Source organism: Nothoprocta perdicaria, unplaced genomic scaffold (genome assembly GCF_003342845.1).
Source record: "Nothoprocta perdicaria isolate Ctin4 unplaced genomic scaffold, notPer1 scaffold_187, whole genome shotgun sequence".
NCBI lineage: Eukaryota > Metazoa > Chordata > Aves > Tinamiformes > Tinamidae > Nothoprocta > Nothoprocta perdicaria.
The window spans coordinates 466,273-484,562 of NW_020455060.1; the positions used below are offsets into that span (position 1 = coordinate 466,273).

At 57.2% G+C, this 18,290-nt stretch overlaps 2 protein-coding genes across 2 annotated transcripts in view; one reads left to right on the forward strand and one right to left on the reverse strand.

Annotated features, from left to right (window-relative positions):
- The first annotated feature begins 3,650 nt into the window (after positions 1-3,650).
- CBX2 (chromobox 2) lies at positions 3,651-8,393 on the forward strand. Its single transcript, XM_026036885.1, has 5 exons — positions 3,651-3,722; positions 3,809-3,852; positions 4,369-4,434; positions 6,590-6,659; positions 7,077-8,393. The coding sequence occupies exons 1-5, from the start codon at positions 3,651-3,653 to the stop codon at positions 8,364-8,366; spliced, it is 1,542 nt and encodes a 513-aa protein (XP_025892670.1). The 3' UTR covers positions 8,367-8,393.
- Positions 8,394-16,438: 8,045 nt separating this feature from the next.
- CBX8 (chromobox 8) overlaps positions 16,439-18,290 on the reverse strand; it is a 3,303-nt gene continuing 1,451 nt past the window's right edge. The window contains exons 2-5 of the mRNA XM_026036842.1: positions 17,979-18,093; positions 17,706-17,771; positions 17,541-17,631; positions 16,439-17,315 (exon numbers count right to left, since the gene is read on the reverse strand). Coding sequence (XP_025892627.1) covers positions 16,473-17,315; positions 17,541-17,631; positions 17,706-17,771; positions 17,979-18,093 — 1,115 coding nt within the window. The 3' untranslated portion in view covers positions 16,439-16,472. The remainder of the gene's footprint in view (positions 17,316-17,540; positions 17,632-17,705; positions 17,772-17,978; positions 18,094-18,290) is intronic.

Consider the following 18,290-nt stretch of genomic DNA (forward strand, 5'->3'; position numbering starts at 1 on the left):
CCCGAGCAGCTGCGGGGCAGCAGCAGCTGATAACCAACCACATCCAGGAACACGTTGTTCAATGGTAAACTCGCCGGAACGGCTGTGAAGGCACTCGAAGCTACCGGAACCGCTCTCCCTCCGATGTGTGCCGGCAGACCCATCCCTGGGGTAATAAAGTCCTCCTCGGTTTCAGCTTTAAAGGCCTGCGTGACTTACATGGGAAGGAATTCCCTCTTCTAATGCTGCTCAGCAATAAAGAAGAAGCTGAAGCTTCAAAAGGAAGAAAACTGGGACACTGAAGCTCGCAGGCGGCTGCTCCTGAGTCCCAAGGGTGCTGATTAAGCACGGATCCCAATTTTCAGCTTTGGCTGCACCGGAACACACTGGGCAGCTCCAAGTGCTGCCCTGGAGATCAGCGTAACAACCTGCTTTAATCTTCCAGCCACCTCCACCCTGGCAACACATCCCCAGATTGACAGGCGCTCGGCAGCCGTGGGGTGGATTCTCCATGGACAGGGAGGGTTTAGCCCCATGGACACACAGGGCTGCGACAGCCTGAGCTGCCTTGGACCTTCCTGCCCCACTCCGAGCCCAGGATCAGTTTTCCAGCGCAGCCTCTCCCTTCTCACACATAATTCAGGAGCTCCCTGCAATTCTGCATGTTCTTCCTTTGCAGCCCTTCCCTTTGCATCCTGCCCCTTCTGCAATTTCATGACATGTCGTTTCAGCCCCACATCTAACCAAAACACAGAAAGTGGCTCCTCGCTCTCAAAGGCAGCCCCGGAATGCGCAGACGAGGCTCCGCAGCGGCTCCCGCTCCCCCAGGAAGCTCCGCAGCTTCCCAGTGATTCATTCGCAGGCGGCCCTGCCCGGGGCTGGGGTCACGCAGCAGGGAGAGCCCTGCTGTGCGTCGCATCCCAATTTGCTATGCATTTCCACACCATTTGCTTCCCTTTCTTTTTCCTGCACTGGAAAGATGCTTGCTACCCAGGGGTCCAAACTGCTCCAAGACAGTCAAATAACAACACACAGATAAGTATTTACGGCGCACATGCACTTGGTAGCAAAACTTGCACCCCTCACAATGCCTGTGGGGGTAGCGGGGGGGACACGGCAGGGGCCCTCGCACAGTGACAGTCATGGCCCTGCTGCCACATGCTGCCCTCCCTGAGCCCAGCGCTGCAGACCTGGCCGCCCTCGGCGGCAGTGCCCAAATGAGATGCAAATCCCTGTGTTTGGATTGGCTGCCGCCTCGGGAAAGGATGAGCGCTTGCCCACAGCCAACACGGCCCCGTCCCCAAAGCCCCCGACATCTCGCACAGGAGCGAGACGCAGCCGGGAAGGATTTGTCGGGAAGGATTTGTCGGGATCCACGGAGCCACCAGCCTCTGGGGCATGCCACCCCACTGATGTCCTGCTCCAGCTGCTGCTCATTCAGACTCCCCTGGCCCACCAGGAGCAGCATTTATTCACCAGGGAGGACCTGGTCCTCTGATGAACTGGCTCCATCCGACACCAGACGCGCACAGTGTCCACCTGAGGCTGCCGGGCCCCCGGCTCCGGCTGCAGCATTCCTGGCATTGCTGCCATGCTTGGGAAGAGCCAGGATATTATATTCCACCGGATTAGCTAAGGGGGCTGGATCTCATTTTTAAGATGCCAGGGGTTTTCTCGGTGGCTGCAGGGCTCCTTGGCCTCGCTGGCACTCGGTGCTGCCGGAGCCGCGCCTGGGACATCCCTGTGCTGCACATTCCCGAGCTCCGCAGGGAAGGAGCCCGTGCCAGGGCCGGCTGATGCGGAATTGCTCTGCAGGTGTTCGCAGGCCCCGCGGAGCCCCGAGCAGCAGCCAGCCCCACTGCAGCGCAGGCAGCCGCACTGCCTGCAATCCCGCTATTGCCGACCTCCAAGCAACCCCGACACGCACCTGAAAACTCAGCAGATCGCAGCGCACAAACAAACGCAGGATCCCTTTTTACTCACTTCCTGTTTTTGTAACTATTCAAAGCCACAAGTTCGAGCTTTTTTAGTGTTTATAGGGATTTGTTCTCTTTCCTTTTCCTTTCTTTCCTTTTTCTTTCCAGAGCACAAGCGAGATTTTTCGCTTGCCCACATGGCTCCAGGACCCGGGGCTTTATTAATGATATCAAGTAACACAGAGCTGCAGGCAGGCCATGGAAGCCGCTATCCAAGAGCCGCCCTGGTGCCCGCGCCCAGGATTTGATCCCCCACGGTGGCGGTGGAGTCACAGCTGGGAGGTGAGGAAGAGGAGGAGGAGGGATGCAGCAGAAGCCCTGCGCTCCGCGGAACGAGGCGCCCAAGGAAGGCAGGATCCCGCAGGGACGAAACAGCCAGTGCTGCCCGTGGGGGTCACAAGTGAAGCTTCCCATTGAAGACAACCCCAAAATGCTGCTCCCAAAGAGGCAGAAGGCTGCACATGTGCATGGAGCTCACGCAGGCCGCACGCAACGTCTCACACTCGTTTTTTGCTAAAATTGAAGAGATGCTGCACACAGAGAGCTGACCCAAGCTGAATTAACTTCAAAGGAAGAAAAACTGAAGTATTAGCTTACATTTCTATATCATTTTTGGTTTAAAAGAACTCTTTCAATTATTCTTCTGAGCAGGCAATAAGCTTAAACTAACTGCGAAAACAACCCAGGGCAATGCACCCCAAGTAGCAGAGCTACCTAACAGCCTCCAAAACCTCTCCTGTCCCACATGCAGCCTGAGGCAACCCCCGCAAGCAAACCAGGCATTTGCCTCTTCCATCTTGCACCCGGAACGACGCTGCTGCCGGTGGCGGGGACACCTGCCCGCGCTGGGACAGGGCTGAGGGTGCTGACTCATCTTCCATGCCCATGGAGCACCCTATTTCCTGTGTCCATGGAGCACCCTATTTCCCGGCTCTCGCGCCCAGCACTGCCGCCCGCGTGCCCAGCAGCACCGGGAGCACGCGGCATTCCCAGCACGCATTCCCAGCACGGCTGGGCAGGGAAGCAGCTCCAGCGCCGAGAGCCGACCCCCGGCGCAGCTGCTGGCTGCCCTCCCGACGAAACCGGCTTCACTGCGGCGCAAAGACCTGCTTTGCACCCAGCACCCGGTGCCGCGGCCCCGCGGGGCTGCACCCCGCCTGTCCCGGCGCTCCATCCCTGCCGCACTGCGGACCCACTCCAGGGCCGAACCGGGGATCCGTGTCTGCCCAAGCGGGACCCCGCGGGATCCGCAGGGGCCGGGCCGGCCCGGCCGCCCTCGGCGCGGGCAGGGGCCACGCAGCCGCCCCCGCGCGCGGGCCGAACGGGGCCGAGCGGAACCGAACGGATCCGAGGCGCGCCGGGCCGGGGCGCGCGGCGGGAACAATGCCCCGCGCCGCCCCCCCATTGTCGCCGGCCGCCCCGGCAGGAAGGGGAGGGGTCGCCGCCAGACAATGCCTCCCCGCGCGCCCCCCGCCCCGCCCGGCAGGCCCCGCCCCTCCTCCCCATTGGCTGCCGGGGAATTTGGGGAGCCCCCCCCACCGCCAGCGTCCCCCCCCCCCGCCGGGGGCGCGCGCGCCGCATTGTGCCGGGGGCGCGCGGGGATGGGGGGGGCGGGCGCGCGCGGCCGCCGTCGGGGGCGCGCCCGGGGGCTCCCCTTGTGTGTGTGCGCGCGGAGGCGCAGCGCGGCGCGGCGCCATGGAGGAGCTGAGCAGCGTGGGAGAGCAGGTCTTCGCCGCCGAGTGCATCCTCAGCAAGCGGCTCCGCAAGGTGGGACCCCCCCGGCGCCCCCCCGGCGCGCCCCGCCCGGCCGGCCCCGCCGCTAACCCGCCGCTCCGTGTCTCTCTCGTCCGCAGGGCAAGCTGGAGTACCTGGTGAAGTGGCGAGGCTGGTCCTCCAAGTGAGCGCGGGCGATGCGCGGCGCGGGGCGATGCGGGGCGATGCGGGGCGCAGCCGCCCGCCGCCCGCCTCGCCGCTTTTGTTCGGGCCGCGCCGCTCCTTTTGTTTACAAATAAGCGCGGCCGCGGCTCGGCCCTCCCCGCCGCGCGGGGCTGCGCTCCCCCCGCGGCCGCCGGGCCCCCTCCGCGGGCAGCACCGGCGCCGCCGCCGCCCCCCTCCCTCCCTGCCTTTCCCCCGCCGAAACCGGAGCTCCCCTGGGATGCGCGGGGCTCGCGCGCGCCCGGCCCGGCCCCCGACGGCCGCCCCTACCTGCGCTCCCCGCGGCCCCTCTCCGCCCCCCTGCGCTCCCCCCGGATCGCCGCCTCCGTCCCCATCGCAGGGCCCGGCCCGGCTCCGCTCCGCACGGGCCGCCCCGCGGAAACGACCCCATCGTCCTTGGATGGAGCGTTCGGGCTCCGCCGGTACCGGCGCGGCCGGGGGAGGCGGCCACCCCGCTAGTCCCTGTGCTCTGTTCCAGGCACAACAGCTGGGAACCCGAAGAGAACATTCTTGATCCAAGGCTCCTCCTCGCTTTCCAAAAGAAGTGAGCAAACTCTAAATATTTCTAAACAAATTATAAAGTCAATTAACTTCTAATTGGTCACTTGTGCAGTGGAAGTGCTGGAAACAACAGACTGAAGTGTGTCCTCGCTTTTGTGGCCTGGCTCTTTTGTTCACCTCTTGAAACCCGCAGTTCAGGTCCACCTAGGGCCATCCCTCCCCAGGCTGTGTAAACAGGAGGAATTTATGGCCCTGCACAATATGTTTTTGCACTCGCTATACAATGCGAGAGCACTAGCGCTCGGCAGAAACTTTTAGCAGAAGGATCTTGTTCCCTTTCCAGCAGTCGGGGCCTCGGCTGTGCTTGGGGGGCTGTGGGAGATGCTGAGTTTGAAAAGGCACCAGAATGTATTTATGGAGAAGGTAGTAAGGAAAGATGAGGAAGTACCGGATAGGAGAAAATGGTTTCCTCTGTAAGAGCCAGGGTGCTGCACAGAGCTGAACTGAAAACTGCAATTATTTCACAGCTATTACAGCCGAGGAATCATACACAGAGATAAAAAAAAAAAAAAAAAAAAAAAAAAAAAAAAAAAGTAGCCAGCTGGCTACATTAGGCACAGCTCTGCCAAATATTTTGGCTCCAGATTAATAAAATCATTAAAGTTTATGATAGGATTTAATTATAACTCATTTCTGGATCCATTTTTTCAAGATTGGAATCTGGCGGTTATTGCAAAAAGCACAATGTTTAATTAGCCATATGCATTATAGCTTAACACTTTCCTTTTTTAAAATAGGGAAACATGGAATAGTATAGTGACCTGAAAACATTTTCTGTATGATCACCTTGGGCTCTGCATGGCTCTCAGCCTGAGCTGCCACATCCAAAACAGGAGATGCAGAAGAGGCAAAAGAAACCAAGGAGAAAGAGCAAACTTGTTGGCTTTACAGAGAGCTTTTCCTCCGCACAGCGGCTGGAAGACTCCTGCCTCTGAGCAGAAGGAGGAAGGACAGCTCTATGTACAAACCGCTTAGCAGGGACGACTCGCACACTTCTGTTTTCCGTCGTCCCAGGAGCTTTGCTGTGTTCCCTGGGAAGTGGCAAAGCCGCTGGCTGAGGGCGGGCACGGTGCTGTGCAGAGCGCTGAGCCCCGGGCAGCAGCGAGGGTGCAAGCGCGCAGCGCTGCCTGCGCGGCCGGAGCGCCGCCTTGCCCTGGCGCCGGCTGCGAGGGAGCAGCTCGGGAAGTCGCCCTCAGGAGCAGCATCGCAAAAATCGATGCTTCTCTTCCAACGGCCGGTGACTGGCAGCCAGTAAAACAAAGGCCCTGGCTGGGATGACCACTGCAGGGCCGGGCCTGGTGAATGACTTTTGCCTCTGCAATCACCCGCACCAGTCAATCCCATGTTTTATGCAAGAGACGTTCTCATTCCTGTCTCTTGCAGTGTACCAGGGCAAATGCTGAGAATCTTCATATCTTTGCTTGAAGGTCACAATATTTATCATCCTTCCCTCAGATTTTAGTTCTTTTTCCTATCTTGCACCACATTCAGGGCCTTTCCAAGTTTTACTGTCTGCAGCAGATCATCTACCAGAGCAATACTTTGCAAATCCTCCTGGATGTGATATGTGGCCCTGAAGGGCTGGGAATGGCTGTGGGAGGGGAATCCTGGAATACAGCCCCCCAGCTTTCCCAGAGCTTGGTTCTCCCGCCAGGAGGTCGCTCCGTCAGCCGGCTCGGTTCCTTGGGTGGCACTGCAGGGGCTGCCGGCTGCTGCTGCGGGGGCCAGGCGGGCTGCTGTAAACCCCCCACACCGCCTGTTCGGAGCGTTGTACAGCCATGACCTGCAGCTGTGCTGCAGGGTGGACGGTCCCTGCAGCACACGGCGGGGGGCTGAACGGGACAAGCCCCCTTGTTGCAATAGTCCTTGGAGCTCAGTTGCCGTTCGAGCGCACTTACATGTGGGATGCCCATTGCCCACAGCATGGGCTCAAGCACGGGATGTGCTTGAAGGCTGCAGGATGGTCACCTGCTGGTAGAGGTTACAGGACCCCTGCCAGCACTTGCAGGTGGGAGCTGAGCCTGCAGCCCCCAGCAAGGTCTGGAAAAGAGGGAGGAACTCGGCTGTTTCGGAGGGTTGTTTTGTCTTCGTTGTTTTTTTCCCCCTGCAAGCATTGTCCTTAATCAGTGTTTTTCCAGGGAACACGAAAAAGAGGTGCAGAACCGGAAAAGGGGCAAGCGACCCAGGGGCAGGCCCAGGAAAAACGTGGTAAGTGCAGGGGTGGCGGGAACCCAGAGCGGCACCTGGGAGAGGTTCTCACCCTTGAGGTGCTGGGGAGCTCCAGCCCCACTGCTCGGTGTCAGGGTGCTGAAGCTTCGGAGAGCCCGGGTGAGAGGATTTGGGATAGGTGATAGGTCGGCGGAGGGGCAGGCTGGAGAAGGAGGACTTCTCTCCATTGATCTGGTGATGGGGTAAAGGGCACCGTGGTGTTCAAGCCCCTTCTGTCCTAAAGTGCACATTCCCTACCTCGGGTTAAGCCTGAGGCTGCGTAGCCTCCAGGACTGGCAGATCAGGATGCCTGGAAATAGCCCCTGTGTGTGCAAAGCTGCACGACTGGCAATACCCACGACTGTTCTTGATAATTTCTGTTAACACTTCCCCTGTCCCCTCCTAATTGCTTCACAGGAACCAGAGATGCCTCCAAAAACTAAGTCAAGTAGCTCCTCTTCCTCAACATCCTCCTCCTCTTCCTCCTCTGAAGAAGAGGATGAAAGCGACCTGGAAGCCAAGAGAGGTCCTCGAGGCAGAGAGACTCACCCAGTGCCTCAGAAGAAAGCCCAGATCCTGGTGGCAAAGCCAGACATGAAAGACACTTCCAGAAAGAAGCGTGGACGGAAACCCCTTCCCCCGGAGCAGAAGGCAGCTCGGCGGACCGTGAACCTCACCAAGGTGCTCAAGACGTCGCGGAAGGAGGCTGGAGGCAGCGGCAAAACGGCGGGGAAGGTGCCGGGCCAGCCCGGCGCACAGGGCTCAGGCCTGGCCGCGCTCAAGGAGCCACCGGGCGCTCTGGCTGGGCTCAGCTCTGCGTCGCCTGCCGAGAACCTGCCCGGCGTGCTGAAGAGCGGCTCGGGCAGCCCGAGCAGGGCCATCAGCTGGCAGAGCTCCATCGTGCACTACATGAACAGGATGTCCCAGAGCCAGAGCGCAGCGGAGACGTCGCCCCTGGGCAGGCTGGCGCTCAAGTCGCAGGCAGCAAGTAAGGGCAGCCTTGGCTTGGACTTGAAGATGAGGAACCAGAAGGGATCTGGGGAGCTCGGGATGAACGTACAAGGGCCCAAAACTGTGAAGGGTCCCGGCAGCAATGCGGGGGCAGAGCAGAAAGCCGGGTTTGCTGCAGGAACCCAGATGCTGCACAACGGCAGCAAGACGCCGGTGAGCTCATCTGCTCCCGGCAGCCAGCTGGCCTCCAGTCAGGAGCTCAACCTTCAAGCTTTAAACTTGCAGAGTGTCAAAAACGGGCAGAGCGCGGCGGGCGGCAGCAGCCTCTCCCGGCACGTCTGCAGCGCCCTGCCCAAGGGCCCGGGCGGCGCGGGAGCCAAGGGCGGCGGGTCGGGCACCGCGCTGCTCCCGGCGGGCGACGGCGCCAAGGGCGACAAGCAAGCGCCCAGGGCGGGCGCTGGCGAAAGGGACTCGGCCAAGGGCGGCGCGGGCGGCGCGGTGGAGGGGCGCAAGCCCGGAGCCCTCTCCGAGGTGAGCACGGGCGAGGAGACCAGCTCAGACTCCGACCGGGATTCGGCCTCCTTCCCGGGCGTGGGGCAGAACATGTCCGTGTCCATCCAGACGAGCCAGGACTGGAAGCCCACCCGCAGCCTCATCGAGCACGTCTTCGTCACGGACGTCACAGCCAACCTCATCACAGTGACAGTCAAGGAGTCCCCCACCAGCGTGGGCTTTTTCAACCTGCGGCAGTACTGAGCCGGGCAGCGCAGGATGAGGCGGCGGGTCCCCGAGCTCCGTCCAGCTCCTCCTCCAGGTCCTTTCCATCTCGGAGCGCATGTCCCATGTGGAGGTGCGCGTCCTGCCCTGCGCTCAGCAGTGCCGGGGAGCTGAGCCTTCCTTTCCAGCGCTGCAGTGGCCTGTGCTGCAGCCACTGCTGCCTTGGGCACTGCCTGCAGCACCTGGGGACACTGCTGAGGCCTCCTGAGACCTCCTGGGTCTGGCGGCTTCAGAAAAAAGCTGCAGTGAAACCTGCTCAGAGCTGCCAGAGCCCTCAGGATTCCTCCCTGCTCATCTTCCTCACTGGTGCTCCCTTCCAGGGGCATTCCCAGGAGCAAGGGCAGCTTTGGAGCCGGGTTTCACTGTGCGTGCTTTTCTTTGCCTTTTACCTTGCAATGGCCCAACACGAGGTTTGCAGCGCAGGGCGGGAGGTGACAGCCCTGTGTGCCAGGCTCACGCGCAGGAGGGCAAGGGGCCCCCCTCCTTTCCCAGGGCTCTGCGGGAAGCTGCCAGGATGGGCACAAGTCACTCCAAATGACACAGCCATGTCCCCGTGCGGAGGTGCGGGGCAGCTCTAGCATGGGGGTTTTTCAGGGTACATTAAGCCCAGCCGCCCTCCTGGGCTAGATCAGTTCCAATGATGGTGAAGTCCACAGCATTTCCGTTGTGGTTTCCAGCTGATGTGAATATATTGTTTACATTTTTTATATATATTGAAAAAAAGAAATGTTTTTTGGAGGGAGGGAGCAAACGGAGCCCTCGCTGTCTCAGAAGGAGCAAGCCCTGGGTGCTGCGAGGCGTCACGGGCAGGAGATGCCTCCTTGCTAGGCCAGGGTGGGAGCTGCTGCTTTCCTTGCAGGGACTTGGCTTCCAGATGAAAGAGAAATCCAAGGCCAGAAGATTGATTGTGGTGCAGCCCAGTGAGCCCCAGCGGCGCTCCTCCGCTCGGCCCAGCGTCGCTGCCCTTTCCCTTCACGCTCGGCAGTTCCCAGGCACTCACAGGGACCAACGTGCCGAATGGGTTGCTGTTGTTAAGCCCTGCAGAAGGTGCCGTCGCTTCGAGCATGAGCGGGCTGGTCTCCTGGTCTGTGCAGGTAGTGCTGAAGTTCAGCAGAGGAGCAGAGCTTGTGCAGGGACGGGAAGGTCCCCAGGTCCCCCTGCCACCGCAGCCTGTCCCCGAGGAGCAGCAGGGCCTTCTGTGGCTCTCCACTGTCCCTCCATCCTGTGCCAGCAGCAGGGTTGTTAGTTTTGTCTTGCAATTGCAACCAATAATGGATTTTTTTTTACTGAGGTCTTTTCCCCACTGTAGATTTTTCTTACAAGCCGAAATTAACGGCACTAGTTCAGGCAAAGTTCAGTAGCATTTGAGGTCATTTTCTTTTATTTCGGTTAATGCTGAGCTCCTTTCTCAGAGAAGACAAAATGCCTGCAATCTGCCAGGTCTCTGTGGATACGTCATTTGGAAGTGCCTCCTAGGGTCTGTCCTCTCCTAGTGTCTCCTGGGGCGCTTGCCCAGTGTGTCTGCATATTTCCACACTGCCTCCACGTGGATCATTTGCTTTCTAGCTCCCTGGTCTGGCACAAGAACATGCGTCTTGCTTTGCCCCAGTCCGGGGCACTCGTGGTATGGACGCACAGTGATGCAGCGAGGTACATGGACCCAGCCAGGGGTACACGTGTTTCCGAGCCCGCCGGCTCCGTGGGACACTGTGGATTTGTTCGCGAGGCTGCCTCGCTGGCTGCTGCCGGCAGCGCCGTTCTCAGGTGGATGAAATATCAACAGTGGCTGCACTTGGTGGTTAAAGAGAAGGTTGTTCCCTAAGGGGTGGCTGCAGCCATTGCCAGGAAAGACTCCGGTGATCCAGGAAGAGTTTCCCTTAGATTTTGCATTTATTTTGCAGCCCCTCCGTTGGTCGCGGCTTTCGTTTGGCTGGCTGTCTTGCAGTGCCTGTGTGCAGGGTGCTGCAGCAGAGCTGGCCTTCAACGGGGTGCTAGGGGCATGTTTTTGCCTTTGAACATCTGCATCGTCCTCTTGGGCATCTTTAGTTCTTCTCTTGTGCAGCCACGAATGTCACTTGGCCACTGTGTCAGGCAACGCGGGGCCACGAGGGCAGGAATGAGCACTGGCCACAGAGGAGCTTCCCACAGGAAAAAGGTTCCTTGGGACTTCCCGATGCCAAAAGGGCACAGGCCGTTCTGTTTACCTTGTAGCTTTTAACTTTATCAAACAAACTGCTGTTGCTGTGACAAGTCCAGGGAAGGAGCCTGTGGTGCAGGAATGGGTGCTCCAGGCGGCTCCTTTGCTAGGGTGTCTGCGCTGGGGCCCATGTGTCCGCAGGGCGCTCGGCAGCGGTGCCCAACCTGCGTCCCACCACACCAAATCCTTGCTAGTTGGCCTTTGCAAATCCAAACTTGACGACAATGTGCCTTTTGGAACCGTCCTTACTTTGGGCTTGTCTGCGGCTCCGGTCCCACGACAGGTTGGTGCCTATGCAAAGCTGGGTGGTGCTGGCACCCCGTGGCAGCGGTGATGCCGTGGGGAGAGGAGATGCTCCTGGTCCCCAGCGCGGCTCCAGGAGCCCTGCTCCAGCAGGGATGCTCGTGCCAAGGACAGGATGCCGCAGCTGCTGTATCCAAGTGGTCGCTGGGGGAAAGAAAGTTTTTGAGGATGGTATGGGAAGGGATCAGAGCTGCAGGTCCATAAGGAGCGAGGGGCTCGCACTAGGGCCACAGCACCCCGTTGGACCCCCTCCAGAGCCCCCACAAGCACCTAACACATGTCTGCATTTGGGGGCTCACTCAGGGCCAGGGTGACATTCCCGGGGCCTGCAGAGCACCCCTGCAAGGGGCAGCTTCGTCCTCGGCCACCCACAGCCCCGGCTCCCCCTGCTCTCGCTATTGTGCCTTTCTACTAACCGCCTGCTTTGAGGCCAAAGCTTTAACATGGTGAAAATGATAATCCAGAAACTTCATTAAGCTTCATCTCATCCCGTCCTTCCCCAAGGCTCCTGCCAACCCCGTGTTTCAGGATCTTCACTCCCTCAGCATCGCTGGGGTGTCTCTACATTTCTTGCTGGCGTTGCCTCTCAAAGGTGCATTATGTGAGTAACTTAATGTAATCTTTTGTGGGCAGAGGTTGAAAGCTGGTACAAACCATGTTTACCAGTCAATACCATTCAATACTATTAGTATTCAAGGTTACCTTTTTTTTTTTTTTTTTTTTTGACTATTCCTTTTTAAGTTTGCTGCTATGGGTTTGAGTGTTTAGTTGTATGTCAAAGAGCCAATTAAAGGTTTGTCACTCGTCATTTTCTAAGGGGTTTCCGATGTGGGAAGTCCTGCAGTATTTGTATATTGAATGGATATTTTCTCCAGGCATAATCTGGTTAAGCATACTTGTTGTTTTCCATTGGACTGGAAGAGGTGGCCAATTCAGTCATCTTCCTTAGAAGTTTAGTCTATTTTTATATATATATTTTGTACCAAAAAGAAAACTGGAGTTTGCGGAGGAATGGGGATGGTTTGGGGGGTTCTTTGTGCTTTGAGTTTCTCATCTGGGTGTGAAAGGCTCTGGAACTGGAGACTGAAGGTTTTTACTGAAAGAAATGGAGGGATGGGTGAAAACAAACAATTGTTCTTGTAACTTGTGCCAGTCACTGGTCTGATTTGTATGTTTTAATTAAAGGGAGAGCCAAATCGTTCCTGTATGACACTTACAATTGCTTTAAACTACAGCTGTTTGTTTGCTTTTATTTTCCGAGAACAAAAGTTGGAGATGTTATTACCCTGGGAAAGCTGCGTCTCTGTGGGAGCAGGGCCAGCCGCCGGCCGCATGCTAACGAAGGGCCAAGGCTAACGAAGGGCCAAGGCTAACGAAGGGCCGCCCTGCCCTGCTCACAGGGCTCTCCTGACCCCCTGTTGCCTTGCTCGCAGTTTGTGATATGTATTTTCTAGTTCTTTGGGACGTTAATGCTAGTTTAGACTCGAAACCTCTAGGATGCTTCTAATTTATTTCGCAGGAAAACACTAGAAGGCGATATGTCAGGAGGTGTTTTTTTCTATAACTTTTCCACTGCTGTTATTTTTAGTATATCAATAAATATTTTTTTAAGCTTTTCAGCCTGGTGTGGTCACTGCTCTGCGTGTGGGGGGCGGCTCGAGGGAAGCGCCCTGGCCCCGCCCTGCCCGAGGGGCGACCCTTGCCCGCCCCGTCCAGGAGCAGAGGCTCCCGCCTTGGGAAGCTGCATCCCGCGGGGCGGGATTGGCCGCCCTGCCCAGGGACCCCCGCGCAGGGGGCCCGCGTGGCGCGGAGGGGCCCGAGTCAGCGCGAAGCGGCACCGCGGGGTGTGGGGAGCTCAGGACTCCTCAGACCGTGACCCTTCCCCCCCTGCACCCCACGCGAGGCTCCGAGTCCCCCCGGCCCGGCCCCCGGCTCCTACCAGGCGCTGGAGGCTCCGCGCGGCCGCGGTCTCCGCTGCGGGCGGGAGCTGCGCCCGCCCCGCCGCTGCGCAGCTGCCTCCGCGCTGCCCGGCCCGCGGCCGCGCAACGGCCCGGCCAGCGGCTCCGCGAGGGGATCTCTCAGCGGCCCTCGGGCCGGGCTGGGCTCCCGGCTCCGCAGCTCGGCCGTCGGGGCCGCCGTCGGGGCCGCCCCGTTGCGTGGGACCTTCGGGCTGCGGTTTCGCCAGGGCGCAGCGGCTTTCGGGCCCCGAGCCCCAGCAGGGTAGGGGAGCTCGGGGCCGTCCGGGCCGCTCCGGCGAAGGGGTCCCGGCCCCCGCGGGCCAGTCCTGGGGGCCCGGCGGCCGCCGCCCTCCCCGCCCCGCGGCCCCCGCCGCCAGCCCCGGCCTGGGGCCCCGCCGCGGCCTCTGTGAAAGGGTCCCCCCCGCTGGGACCGGGGGAGAAAGGCGCCATTGTGCGGCCCTTTCTCCTGCGCCTACTTGACACTCATTTTCCGCGCACAGATGCTGACAGCTCGGATAATAAGGGGGTCTGCGCCTTTCACCCAGCGGAGCAGAAAAAGGAGGTTAATGAGGACAAGGCTTCAAAAAAAAAAAAANTCACCCAGCGGAGCAGAAAAAGGAGGTTAATGAGAAAAAGGAGAAAAAAAAAAAAAGAACCAAAAACCCAAAACAAGAGAGCCCCCTCGCTCCTCCGCCTGCGCGGCCCGCGGAGATTTGAATACAAAGGCCAGGCTGAGGCGGCCGCGCGCCCCGACCTGCGCGGCCCCACGGCCCGGCCCCGCCGCCCCGGGGCGTCCGAGCCCGCGCATGGAGGCGGCTCCGGCCGCCCGGCGCAAGGGCGGAGCGCGGCGGCCCGCGCAGCGCCCTGCGCGCTCCCTGCGCGCTCCCTGCGCGCCTTCTCCAGAGCCCAGCCGGGGCCGCGCCGCCCTCTCCCCCGCCACAGCGCGGGGCGGACAGCGCCAAGGACCCGTCCGGTGGCCGCGGGATCCCCCGTCGGGCTGTCCTATGTCCACCTGCAGCACCGTCCCCACCGGCGGCTCCTCTGCACCCGGGCCACCCCGACCACCCCCTGGGTGCCGCCCCCTCCTTCCTCTCCCCCTGCCCCCAAACAGAAGACAGACACGTTTCTATTTACAAAGTATATATTTAAACTCACATAAAAAGCAGGTCTCATATGGACATTCACGGCTGGCAGAAGACACGTAGTTAAGCTTCACTTCTGAGACTGAGATTTAGCCAATTTTTTTTTTCTTTTCTTTTTGTACAAGTCTTAGATTTAAATAATTCACGCACACACCCCCACACACACTCAGCATATACGTCGCTATATACATACACACATATACACCCACATGTATGTCTTGCTTTATCCATGCGTGTGTCTAACTGCACACACGCATACACACTTACACAGGGCTGGAGTGAAGCGCACCGCATCCCAAGCGCACCCTGACACCCAGGGAGGCCGGAGCTGTGCTGGGGGCTGTTCTGCAAAGGGAGGCGATTTCCCAACCTTCGGTATCCCGGCAGGTGGAGGAAGGGCAGCTAAATCCCCATCATTGTCCATGCGACAACATTCGCGGCCCGTGCGGGCTTCTCGAGGGACCGGCACCGACTCCTGCACACTGCTTGCTTCAGTTCTTTGTACAAATCAGGTTAAAAATCTCAATTTTACAAAATATGCCTTAAAAAATAACAACAACTTGCAGACCCAGCTTCCTTTGTACAGTCAATACAGCATCCTCTTGCTATGTCCTCTGACAAAGACAAAAGTCCCAGAAGATGGAAGGGGAAGGGGACTAGGAAAGGTGGAACCATGATCACCCAGATGAGCCTAACGGTAGCAAAGGCCGCTCCTCACCCGAGCCTCTCTCTCTCCCCATTAGGCCCCATGTGCTTTCATCTTATGTGCAGTCCCCAAATTAGAAAGCATTTAAGAGCTTCTCTGGGCCAATCGGGATGGAAAAGGCCGATTTCCCCCAGCCCTGGCCCTCAGGGGCTGCTGGTCAGATTTGTGCTTTTGAACCGACAGAGATGCTTAAATCAATACGTTAGGACACGAGGACACCTGCTATACCTCAACTGAAAATACACAAAGCGCTTACGCTCTCTACCCAGACCTGGCCAAGGGACCCCAAGCTCAGCTTAGAAAGACTGAGCTTAGAAAGACTGGGCAAAAGAGCCGGTAGCCACGGGGCTCTTTCACACGGTAGCAGAGGGTTTCTGCCAATACCAACGAGGAAAACTGCTGCATTTTGTTCAGAGCCATTAAGTCCTCACTGTCGTGGCCTGCCCGAGCCCTGGGTGAAAGGAACGGTAGCGTCCTTCAAACCCAGAAGAAATACACAGGCAAATAAAAATACAAAAAGCCACCGGAGTCAGCAGGAGCTGCTCCGCACACAGGGATATTTAGCCTCTTGGCTATTGTTTAACTAGCACAAGAAGAGGGAAATATTTATTGTCTCTCAACGCATAAAGGTGGCCCTGGGATTCATCAGAGATGTGGATATTACAAAACATTATCTGGTGTCTTCCAACAGTCCAAAGTGAACTGCGGGTTTGAAAAGAGAAATCCGCTTTCTATCAGAGTATAAAGCATCCAACTATGGGCAGTGACATGCTACCCTCCCAAACTCCTCTGGCATTTCAGGAATGTAAACAGATTTTTTTTTTTTTTTTTTTTAGTGGGTGGGGGAAAAGAATCAAGCGACCAGACAAAATGAAACCAGATTCTCAGCTCAGTTCTGTCTCCCATAACTGCTATGACAATTCTATTAAAGTGCATTTCAGTATCACCCCTTTGAGGAATCTTACACATACGAACCTCCTCTTTCTTTGCAAGAGAAGGTAATTCAAGTTAATACTCCACTAGAACAGTTTTAGCCTTTTTATGGACTTCTGCTTTTCCCCACCCCAATTTTGTAGCAACTTTTTTTTTTTTCTCCCCTCATTTAACTGGAAACACCCCCCTCCCCAGCAATACTGTAAATTCAAGTGCTTACTTCAACTGTCAAGGGCGACAGCTCGGGATACAGCACACTTGATTGTACAAGCAACACCTTATAACACAATCAAGAAACCAGGGCACTTTGCCCACCGAGGGAATAACACTTCCCCCTTCACCATCCATAGCATCATATGAAAAATTAATAGTTTTAAAAAAACAAACCAACATAATTAGCTATGAACATCATTCAGTATGTACATCGGCTCCTGCAACAGATGCATGAATTCCGTTAGTTCTCAGTTTTATTGTCCTTTCTAAGAGCAACTGAGCAGTCACTGTTGTCTCCATTTAAATAAAACAACTTAGAGTTGAAATATATATATAGATATATATATAAGCATTTTCTTCTTAAATAACATATTTACATCTAATAGAAAATATAACTCTAGAGATAATCTTTCCAACGAAATGTAAGACAAAGAAAAAAAAAAAGAATTTAGAACAGTTTCTAAATCATCTCCAGGAAAAAAAAAATAAAAATAATAAAAAAACCCACCAAGCTCTAACCAAGCTCTTGTCTGGATCTAGACTGAAAATTAAAAATTAAAAAAAAAATTAAAAAAAGGAAAAAGAACAAAACCACCACCAGCACTCCTGAAAAAAAAAAAGGAAAAAAAAAACTCATCGCTTTTCTCTAAAGAATCCTTGGTCCGTGCTGCTCTCTTTAATTGTGACAGTCAAAAAGTTAGATGTCACATCAGTTACCACGACCTTCTCCAGGTTGTTGAGGGACGGGCTCCAGGACTCCTCCTCGGGGTCGCCCAGAATCCGCGACACGGGGATCCTGGCAATGAGCGAGGGCCTCCCCGCCTGGCCGCCCACACCGTCTCGGTAGAGGCTGCCCATGGAGCTGGGGCTCACCGAGCTGTGCAGGATCTTGGGCCCACCGGGGTCCAATCCTCCTTGCCCCTTGGGGTCCAGAAAGTCGGCCCTGTGCTTGGCGACCCTGGCAGGGTAGTTCTCAGCGGCTCCAAGCTTCATGCCAACCTCCACTCTGTTAGGGCTGGACATGGTGCCGGAGAGGTCGGGCTCCTGCCGCCTGGCTAGCTGGATGACACTGTGTCCCGAGCTGAATTTGGCCGCCCCCGGAGCTGACTCCTCTATCTTCCTGGCCTTGAGGTAGTCCCCCACCTTGTCCCCCGGCTCCCCCAGTTTCCTCTTGGAGGCATCCAGAGTCTCCGTCAGGTCCTTGTAAAGCTCTTTCCTAGGCTTTGGGCCTCTCTTTTTGGGAGTTTCCCCAGGCTTCTCTTCCACTCTTATAACCCGGTCCCGGATGCTGTCTCCCTTGGGGGTGCTGCTGCTGCTGCTGCTGCTCTGGGGAGCCAGGGCTATGTTTCTCAGTCCTTCCCTAGCTCGGGATGTGGAGCCCAGTTCCTGGGGGGACCTGCCGGGATACGGCACCCGGATCCCCCTGGAAGAGTCACTGCGGAATTCATAGGTTTTGGCTTTTGCTTTTGCCTGGGCCTGCAAAGTGCAAAGAAGATAAATCAACCAGTGACTTTATTGTCCTGCCATCCGGCCGGGTAATTAGAAGTTGCGAGATGAGAGGCTGTCTTTGCAAGGAGCATTCCCAGCAGCGCTGGAGAAGGACCGTGCTCTTTGCATCCCGCCCTCCACGCTCCCTGCTGCAGCAGGCGGCCCCTCCGCTCCCCGAGCCGGCCGCAGCGACGCGTGCATGGGGCTCCTTACCTTCAACAGGAAGGTTTTGGGCTTGGGGCCTCGCTTTTTAGGCCCGTATAGCTCCATTTCCCGCTCCCTAGAGGTGTTACAAAAAACAGAGCTTCAATTCAGCATAGCTACAAGACAGCAACATATTTATAAGTGCAAAGGGTATGGCTAGCAAAGGCCTTGTACCTCTCCTCAAAGGCTGCAAGCAGCCGGGCATCCAGAATGTTTTCCTCGGGTTCCCAAGTGCTGTACCTGGCAGGGGCAGCACAGAGAGAGGAAGGCATATCAGGAATAAGTAATAATGGTAATAATAATAAAATACATGAAGATGTACATAATAATAAATATATAAAGAAATGGCTCCAACTTCCCTTTCTACTACAATGAGAAATAAAAGCTACAATGAACCATCTTCTGCATAGTCCCTAGGCTGCAGAATCGGATAAACAGTCCACTTACTTCTGAGACCAGCCCTTCCATTTTACGAGATATTCCATGCGCCCCTGCAGATGCAAAGAGGAAAAAAAAAATAAATATGCATGGAGGGAAATCGCGATAAACGCCTGCAACAAAGCTGCACATGCAATAACACGCATGCAGCAAACACACGCCTGCACCGAAGGCGGGCACCAGAAATACGCGAGGAGGAGGGTCGCGGCGGGGAGAGCTGCAACAAAAAAATAGGCGTGCGCGGGCGCGCAGGGCCGCCCATGCAGCGCGCTCGGGAGCCCGGGGCCGCCCCGCCGCAGTCGGCGCGGGCCGGGCCGGGGC